The sequence below is a fragment of the Condylostylus longicornis genome, unplaced genomic scaffold (assembly GCF_029603195.1).
Source record: "Condylostylus longicornis isolate FDR11 unplaced genomic scaffold, ASM2960319v2 ptg000113l, whole genome shotgun sequence".
In the NCBI taxonomy this organism is placed as follows: Eukaryota; Metazoa; Arthropoda; class Insecta; order Diptera; family Dolichopodidae; genus Condylostylus; species Condylostylus longicornis.
The window spans coordinates 719,086-729,035 of NW_026578081.1; the positions used below are offsets into that span (position 1 = coordinate 719,086).

At 23.1% G+C, this 9,950-nt stretch overlaps 3 protein-coding genes across 3 annotated transcripts; 1 reads left to right on the plus strand and 2 right to left on the minus strand.

Moving 5' to 3' along the window:
• Positions 1-669: 669 nt before the first annotated feature.
• Positions 670-1,161, minus strand: LOC129614592 (cuticle protein 19-like; the record flags this gene model as incomplete). The annotated part of the gene is made up of 3 exons (XM_055529296.1): positions 670-746; positions 818-931; positions 999-1,161. Coding segments are annotated over 3 exons (354 nt in total), but the record flags the coding sequence as incomplete, so codon positions are not given.
• Positions 1,162-1,797: 636 nt separating this feature from the next.
• LOC129614593 (cuticle protein 19-like) lies at positions 1,798-2,272 on the plus strand. Its single transcript, XM_055529297.1, has 3 exons — positions 1,798-1,945; positions 2,011-2,124; positions 2,196-2,272. Exons 1-3 carry the CDS (start codon positions 1,798-1,800, stop codon positions 2,270-2,272), a joined length of 339 nt encoding a protein of 112 aa, XP_055385272.1.
• Positions 2,273-4,910: 2,638 nt separating this feature from the next.
• Positions 4,911-6,320, minus strand: LOC129614594 (cuticle protein 19-like; the record flags this gene model as incomplete). Its single annotated transcript, XM_055529298.1, has 4 exons — positions 4,911-4,987; positions 5,059-5,172; positions 5,238-5,348; positions 6,305-6,320. Coding segments are annotated over 4 exons (318 nt in total), but the record flags the coding sequence as incomplete, so codon positions are not given.
• Positions 6,321-9,950: the final 3,630 nt, after the last annotated feature.

Below are 9,950 nucleotides of genomic sequence, written 5' to 3' on the forward strand. Positions count from 1 at the left end.
CCGATCCCTGTTTCTAGGCGGTTGAGGTAGACTTTTCTTCATAAAGCGCAGTTCATTGACAAAATTTTTTAATAGATTTATTGAAGACTTTTTTTTCAACTTTGCAAATTTAGTTTGTGTGAGAAAAATTATATGAAATTGATGTAAGATTAAATAAAGTAGGACCAAACCAATGTTTTGTAATATAGCACTTTTCCCTTCAACAAGGCAAAACACCGATTTTAAAGTCAGTGTTTTACTTTTTTTATTATTGATGTGAAAAGAAAACTTCCTTTTATTCGGAATAAAATACTTTATTTTTCGCTAATATATTTCGTGCGCTACATACGCACTTTATCAAAGCTGATTTTCTTCAGTGTTTTACCTTGTTGAAGGGAAAAGTCTATAAAATTTTGTAATTTGTCTTATAAAATGGCATAATTATTAAATTGTTTCTTTGGTTTATATTAAAATTTTTTATTCAAATTTAAATTTCAAATTTTTACATAAATTATATTAAATTTTTTACTAAATAATTTAAATAGCACAAAAATAATAGCAATTTTGAATACCTCGTTTATCTTTGCAAATTGAATATGAATGTGTTGTATTCACTAAATTAATCTTTCCAGTTGAGTGAATGAATTTATAAAAGTGCATATATAGCTACATTATTTATTATAATCCAAATTAATGGTGCAAATGAACATTAGCATAACTGCTTGCATGACCATGTCCATGTCCTTGATGGCCATGATGTTTTGGAGCTAAAGTTACAATAAAATAAAAACAAATTTATTCAACGAAATTATACAAAGTACAAATATTTAAAGCTTACCTGGATGATCAGCATGACCAATTCTCTTAACATGTGCATGAAAACCACCATGCTTATCAGCATGATATTCAACAACTCGTTTTGTACCATCAGCTTCCTTTAATTCATAAGCTCCTATAAAAATTATTAAGATTTTGAAATTAATTTTGAAATGAAATTACTGAAAGAAAAAACTTTTTACCTTTTACATTATGACCATCACGAGTCTCCCATTGTTGTTTCATATCTCCTGTATGTGGATCTTTTACACCATAATCAAATTTGTATGCTGGATGTGAGTGATGATCATCATGGCCCTGTGTATTTTCAACTACAGCTAAAACAATTAAAATCATAAAACTGATTAATTTTGTTGAGTTCATTTTGATTTTTGTTTTTCTTAGTAAATTAGAAGTTCTTAGTTATCAGACTTATGAATTGAATGATTGTAATTAAATAATGTTGTGCATTTTTATAGTAAAATGATAAATGAATTCAAGTGTGACCAATAAATTTGGGTTGGTGCTTTAAGAGAAAAAATTTCTAGACAATTTTTTTGCTATCTCCGTTTTGTTTTCAATGTCAATATGAAAAGGTCGAAAAATTTTCGAAATTTTAATTGATTTAAACGGTTGTTTTTGTATTTTGTTAGACTTTATGGTGCAATGTAAAAATTTATAATATAAATTGTATGCTAATTTTTACCTTTTTAGTTAAGAAGAAAAGCTCTCGGTGAGGAATTTTAATAAAATTACGATAAAAAATTGTAAGTATTATAATATTAAAATTAATTAAATTGTTTTCTTTCAAGGATTTTTATTCAAATATATTTGTAGCTCATTTCAACTTAAAATTGTTTATACACTGATATAGAACAGCTATATAAGGAAACTAAAATTTAGTATCAGTATCAGTTGCAGTTTGCCATCATTGGCTTTAATAACCTACAATTTATTATAATTCAAGAAATTAAAATGAATTCAATCTCACTATCCTGCTTTATGGTATTTTTCACTTTAATAGTTATTGTTAATGCTCATGAAGATCATCACTCACATCCGGCATATAAATTTGATTATGGTGTAAAAGATCCACATACAGGAGACATGAAACAACAATGGGAGACTCGTGATGGTCATAATGTGAAAGGTTTTAAAATCTTAAATTTATTTTAGAAATTTTAAACTTAACCCAAAAAAAATGTTTTATTACAGGAGCATATGAGTTAAAAGAAGCTGATGGTACAAAACGAGTTGTTGAATATCATGCTGATAAACATGGTGGTTTTCATGCACATGTTAAGAGAATTGGTCATGCTGATCATCCAGGTAAGCTTTAAATAATTGTACTTTCTATAATTTCGTTGAATAAATTTATTTTTATTTTATTATAATTTCAGCTCCAAAACATCATGGTCACGAAGGACATGGACATGGTCATGCAAGCAGTTATGCTAATGTTCATCTACATCATTAATAAAATAAATATTAGTGACAAAACACAAATATTATATTAAACAATTAAAGCTCAAAACTTAAAAACTAGAAATTTTAAATTAAATTATTAAAAAATAGCTAAAATTTATAAAAAAGAACCTATAATACTACTTACATTAAATTAAAAAATAAATAATTTATTCTTGTTTTCTCCAAAAATGTCGTTTTATTTTACCTTCCTTTTATAACTCGTTCTATAACTTACGTTATATGCGAATATCATAATTAATTTGTCTATAACCAATAACTGAAATAAACTAACTCTAAAATATTTCAACAACAGTTTGAGAATAAATGGAGAAGAACTATATTTGCTCTTTCAATTAATCATCAAATAAAGCTGCCAAAATCACAACATCTTAACTGCATTATTCGTAGCTATTTTAACAATAAAATAATCTAAAAATTATTACTTTTCATATACGTACTCATTGAAACGTAATCATCCCAATAGGAAGGTCTTTTTAAAAATAAATAGTCCTGCATTTATATGTTTTGCCATATAATATTTAACATTTAAAATAACAGTATAAAATAAATGGTAACTCTGAGTGCACTAATATATTTTAAATATACGTTATGTACTTAGTTAGGATCCGATCTATGTATATCAAGGATCCTACTATGTAGCAAATTCGAAAAGTTTTCCGAAAACGCTTTCCGAATATGAAATTGATTGATACCATCTATCAAATTCGAGAGGTCACTTTAGTTGCTGCAGTAAATATTTCGAAGGTTCAGCTGTTATTTTCATATTTTTTATTTTCGTTCAGTTAAAGTTTGTTTGAATAATTTATTTGTATTTCTTATTTGAAAAAAAAATTAATTTTTTATTGGATACCATGGCTGTTTTTTTTTCAGCAATAGCGATAGCGAGAAGGAAAGTCGGTTTTACAATGTGATTCAACGAAAGGTATTAAGGGATAAATCAAATATTTTAGAAACGCTAACAAAAAAAAAGTATAACTTTTCTTTTAAAAACGATTAATGCTTATTTCTGATCAATTTCTTTTTTGAAATACAATTTGAAATTTATTAAAAGCGAGTTAAAGGCATCAAGGCGGTTCACTTTCCTACTGGAAATTATAATATTAGCGTTAACACTAAGATTTCTGGCAGAATGAGGATATCAACATTGAATCAGACAAGACATGAACATGGCACTTGCACAACAAACAATGTCAAAACAACATTTTTATCAAAAACAAAAATTATCAAGGGTCATGGGTGCCATAGATATCTAAATAATTAGACCTGTTGAAGACGAGCATTTGTATTTGGGCAGAAAAATTAAACATATCTATATGTTGATAATGTTTCCTTTATGTTATTTGCCTTCAGTCTTGCATTCGATGGTACTTTTCGGCAAATTCCTTCTGACTACTCGGAAATTCCAGCATTATTTTAATTTGGAAGAATTTTGTTGCTTGTATACTCCTGCATATAAAATTTCATGGCATAAAATAAATTTTAACACATTATTTGTAAAATAGTAACTAAAATTTTATATATTAAATATTTTTAAGCTAAATAATTTTTGAAATACTTAAATTTTAATATTTTCATTGAAATTTTATACCTTCCGACAACGAAATAACACTCGAATAAAGAATATTGAAAATCACACGAAAGTAGAAATACAAAGTAAGAAAAATGCGTAATCGAATACAGAAAAGTAGTTGTACTCGATTTCCGAAAAGGAAATATTTCAATTTTCGAATTACGTACCATTTTTACGAATACGAAAATTGAATTACATGGTAGGGTTACAATTTGTCAAATTACTATTGCTCGGAATTTTTAACAGGGAAGTCTATTCTAACTTTTTTCAAATTGGAAAAACAACTAGCGAAAATGTTTGGGTCGCCCTTATCAGGGGCTTGGTTATACCCTATTTCATGACAATCTGATTATAATAATCTAGCGAGCTAGCTGAAAAAAGATTTTTTAGACGTGTATAAAAGTATAAATCTGAACTGTTTTCATGCAGTTTCTTCAGTTAGTTTTTATAATATTTAGAATTAGCTTTTAAGTATTTGTGTGGCGGCTATCCGAACTTATCAGGCGACTCCCTTAAAGCCTGAATTATAACTGGACACATGACTTCCAAATTTCAGACCTTTATTATTTCTAAAATAATTGAAATCAGTTTTAGGGATTTTATGATAGTTATTTTAAGTTGTTAAGAAATATTTGAGCTAAATATACATATTTCACTACCACATTTCATATAGCTTCATTTCATAATTCACAGCCACATTTCATAATTCAAAAAACAAAATAAAAAATATAGTTCCTATCCATTTATTCTCAAACTATTGTTAAAATTTTTTAGAGTTAGTTTATTTAAGTTAGTAGTTATAATTAAAATAATTATGATATTCACATATAACATAAGTTATAGAACAGGTTATAAAAGAAAGGTAAAATAAAACGACATTTTTGGAGAAAACAAGAATAAATTATTTATTTTTTAATTTAATGTAAGTAGTATTATAGGTTCTTTTTTATAAATTTTAGCTATTTTTTAATAATTTAATTTAAAATTTCTAGTTTTTAAGTTTTGAGCTTTAATTGTTTAATATAATATTTGTGTTTTGTCACTAATATTTATTTTATTAATGATGTAGATGAACATTAGCATAACTGCTTGCATGACCATGTCCATGTCCTTCGTGACCATGATGTTTTGGAGCTGAAATTATAATAAAATAAAAATAAATTTATTCAACGAAATTATACAAAGTACAATTATTTAAAGCTTACCTGGATGATCAGCATGACCAATTCTCTTAACATGTGCATGAAAACCACCATGTTTATCAGCATGATATTCAACAACTCGTTTTGTACCATCAGCTTCTTTTAACTCATATGCTCCTATAATAAAACATTTTTTTTGGGTTAAGTTTAAAATTTCTAAAATAAATTTAAGATTTTAAAACCTTTCACATTATGACCATCACGAGTCTCCCATTGTTGTTTCATGTCTCCTGTATGTGGATCTTTTACACCATAATCAAATTTATATGCCGGATGTGAGTGATGATCTTCATGAGCATTAACAATAACTGTTAAAGTGATAAATACCATAAAGCAGGATAGTGAGATTGAATTCATTTTAATTTCTTGAATTATAATAAATTGTAGGTTATTAAAGCAACTGATGGCGAACTGCAACTGATACTGATACAAAATTTTAGTCTCCTTATATAGCTGTTCTATATCAGTGTATAAACAATTTTAAGTTGAAAATATATTTGAATAAAAATCCTTGAAAGAAATAAATTTAATTAATTTTAATATTATAATACTTACAATTTTTTATCGTAATTTTATTAAAATTCCTCACCGAGAGCTTTTCTTCTTAACTAAAAAGGTAAAAATTTGCATACAATTTAGAGTATAAATTTTTACATTGCACCATAAAGTCTAACAAAATACAAAAACAACCGTTTAAATCAATTAAAATTTCGAAAATTTTTCGACCTTTTCATATTGACATTGAAAACAAAACGGAGATAGCAAAAAAATTGTCTAGAAATGTTTTTCTCATAAAGCACCAACCTACATTTATTAGTCACACTTGAATTCATTTATCATTTTACTATAAAAATGCACAACATTATTTAATTACAATCATTCAATTCATAAGTCTGATAACTAAGAACTTCTAATTTTTTAAGAAAAACAAAAAGCAAAATGAACTCAACAAAATTAATCAGTTTTATGATTTTAATTGTTTTAGCTGTAGTTGAAAATACACAGGGTCATGATGATCATCACTCACATCCTGCATATAAATTTGATTATGGTGTAAAAGATCCACATACAGGAGATATGAAACAACAATGGGAGACTCGTGATGGTCATAATGTAAAAGGTAAAAAGTTTTCTCTTTCAATAATTTCATTAAAGAATTAATTTCAAAATTTTAATAATTTTTATAGGAGCTTATGAATTAAAAGAAGCTGATGGTACAAAACGTGTTGTAGAATATCATGCTGATAAGCATGGTGGTTTCCATGCACATGTTAAAAGAATTGGACATGCTGATCATCCCGGTAAATTAAATCAAATTACACAATTATATTAAATATTTCATAAAAAATATATAATTTTTTTTTTTTTTATAAATTTAAGCACCAAAACATCATGGAGGACATGGTCATGCCAGTAGTTATGCAAATATTCATTTACATCATTAAGGTGTTTTCTTTAATAATTAAACATTATGTATTTACATAATATACATACATATATCGAAACATGAAATTCTGTGGATATTATTTACAAAATTGAAAATTTTACGAATAAAATAGTAGAAAATTTTTTATAAAGATTAAATAAATGTAAATTATATTTGTAAATTAAAAATTGATCAAATAAAAATAAACTTTATTAAAATTTATTATATATTGACTAACCATTATAGTTAATGTAATTTAATTAAAGGTGCTTATTTTACAAACATAATTAACGTAAACAAGACGTCTCTTAGACTTAGAGATTTTCTTAGATTAGATTTCTTTCAAAAATTAAAACTGTCGGGACTTGTATCCAATATCTAACATACCATTATCTTTTGAATAAGATTACTTTTATTACCAATGATACTATAGCACGTTACTATTACATTTACAAATAAAATATCATGAAATTTTTTTTTTTTAATAATTTCTTTATTGCATTACACATTTATCGAAAATTAAAACATGTAATTTTTTTAATTAATATATATATATATATATATATTATATCCTTTTTTATATACCTATATTCTTATATAATTTTATAATTAATATAAATGTGAATGAATGATACATAATTTTTTAAATACAGGAGTATTTCATCAATAAATAGATATAATATAAATATATATATACGATATAATTATAAATATATAATTAATAATAAATAAATACATACAATAATTGTATAAGAAATTTATGTATTTTATAATCTTATAATACAGATAATTTTTGCATATACATACATAAATAGTTAATAAATTTGATCTATTTACAAAAAAGACAAAAACCTCAATAAGATGGCGAAGGGGGAGGGGGGGGGGGGGCGAGAATGGGGAGAAAAAAATTTAAGTTATAATAAATATTATATTAATTAATTACTAAATATAAGTAAAATAACATTTTTTTATTTTTTCAAAAAAAAAAAACATTGTTTTCTTTTTATGTTGTTCAGGTGTAGTGAAATACACTAAATAATTTTTTCTTTTTTGTGATAAATTTATAAAGATATATTTCATATTATATAATATAATTTATTATTCTAAAATTTTTTCTTTGCTCTTCTATTTATTTTTTATATTAGTTAATTTTTTTTTATCTAGTATATTATTTATTATAATTTTTTGTTTTTTGCTTTCTTGAGTATTATTGTATTAAAAATTATACTGGATTATATTTATTAAATTTTTTATTAAATGGATTAATTATTCTTTTTGCAAACTTTTCTTTTTCGATTAATATATTTATTTATATACTATTATTTTTTCCTTGTTTATTATATCTATATCTTCGTTTTATTTCAAAAATTTTAATTCTTCTTTTTATCTGTTTTTTTTTTAATATAGTTTCAATATATTATTTATATATGTATATATATTTTAGAATTAGCTAATATATAAATTATTTGAAAAAAAATCTATTTATATTTCACGGTTTATATTAATTGTAATGGCATACAAATCTTCATATTATTTCGAAAAGAACTGAAGTTTCGAAAAATAAAATAATTTTTTTTACATTAACGCATATTACACAGATATTATATTTTTTTTGATTAAAAATTAATTTAGACAACGAATATGTTGGGATCATATTAAAAAAAAATTTAAAATTTAATAACATAATAATGGTTTTATATTAACTTACATTAAAAATTTAAAAATTTCTCTGAAGGACGGATTATATTTGGTTTTTTATTTTTCAAAATTGAATCCTTCCTAAAGGATATAAAAGGCCATATTGGTGCTATGTGCTATGTAAAAAAAAAAGAGATACAAAATTGTGTATCTTCAAATGAAATGAAATTCTTTGAAATAATTTGTACGTTCATGAAGAATTTTATTTTTATTATTTTCAAATTATTTTTATTTCTATAAGCACAATAAAATTAAAATAAAATTTAATATACGAACAAGAAATGCACATTTATGAAACCTCTTTCCAAAAAACAAAAAAAATATTTAAGGAATGTGTGAATTATTTACTTGATTCTCTTTATTATTTATAATTAATTTGAAATGCTTATTTGTTTATACGGAATAAATGTATTTTTCTTTCTTATATTTTTGTGAAGGACTATACTCGTATTATTTAAAAACTCATTGAGTTTATATTTATATATATTATAAAAATTTAGTATATAATATATGTATGTATATATGCATCTATTAAAATTATTCTTTTCTCGAAACTTTAGTTTTTTTTTGCTTATTTCTTCTTTTACTAAACAAAAATAATTTAAATAAATAAATAAAAAAGCTTAAAAGTACTAATATAAGTGGTTTGGAAAAGGAAATATAAATCTAATAAAAAGAAGAAAACATTTTATTATGTATGTATTTTAGTAATTTTAAAAATTGCTTAATAAAATTCAATATCTTGTGATACACAAAAAATTTTAATTAAAAACACGACTCAATAATATATATAATGTCAATGTCATATAATATAATGTTTTATACAAATAAACGAAAAAATTTTAAATTTTTAAGAATATTAAAATATTTTTGCTTTTATTCTGTACGTATAATATTAAAAAAAAAATTAAATATTGTAATACTATAACACACACCATGGTACAATTGAATTGAATTTAAATAAAAATAATATTAAATAGTTTATTATATTTAAATTATAAACGTGATTTCTACAATAATGCATTAATATCATTAGACATTGTAAAATAAAAATGCGACAGGCTAAAAAAAAAAATTTCATAAATACATTGTTTTCAAAATGGTTATTATTATTGGAATGCTCATATTAGATTAAATGTACATAAAAAATTATTTTTATACAAAAAATTTGTAATTGAAGTTGAATTATCAGACAAAAAAAAAACGTATACAATGTTTAATCAAAATAAAATATTTTTAAAACTTGTTAGAAATAAATAGCTTAGTAAAACCAGATTTATGTATTCTACAACAAAAATATAAAATTTAAATATATTTAACTTGTAAAACACGAGAAAAACTCCATTTTGAAATGCACAAGAGCACTGAAATCATCTAGTTTTTACTCTAAAATATTAGTAAATTTTTCTTTTTATGCTTTTTTATAAATAAAATTTAAAACATTACAAACAAAATGATTAAACTATATATACTTATATTGAAATAAATTTAAAATAATTTAGAAATTTTAATTAACACAAAAAAAAATTAATATAATAATGAATAAATAGAATTATTCGTTATCCACAATAGTTATACATAATATATAAATATTTAAATAAAAAGTTTATTAAATTAGAGTAATTTTAATGTTATTCGAGTTTAATTTTTGCAAATATTATTTCAGTGAAAAATTCAAATAAATATTCTTAATGATAATGATAAAATAATATTCTAAACTAAAAAATAAATTTCTCATTTTTATACAATAATATTAGTAATAAAAAAAATA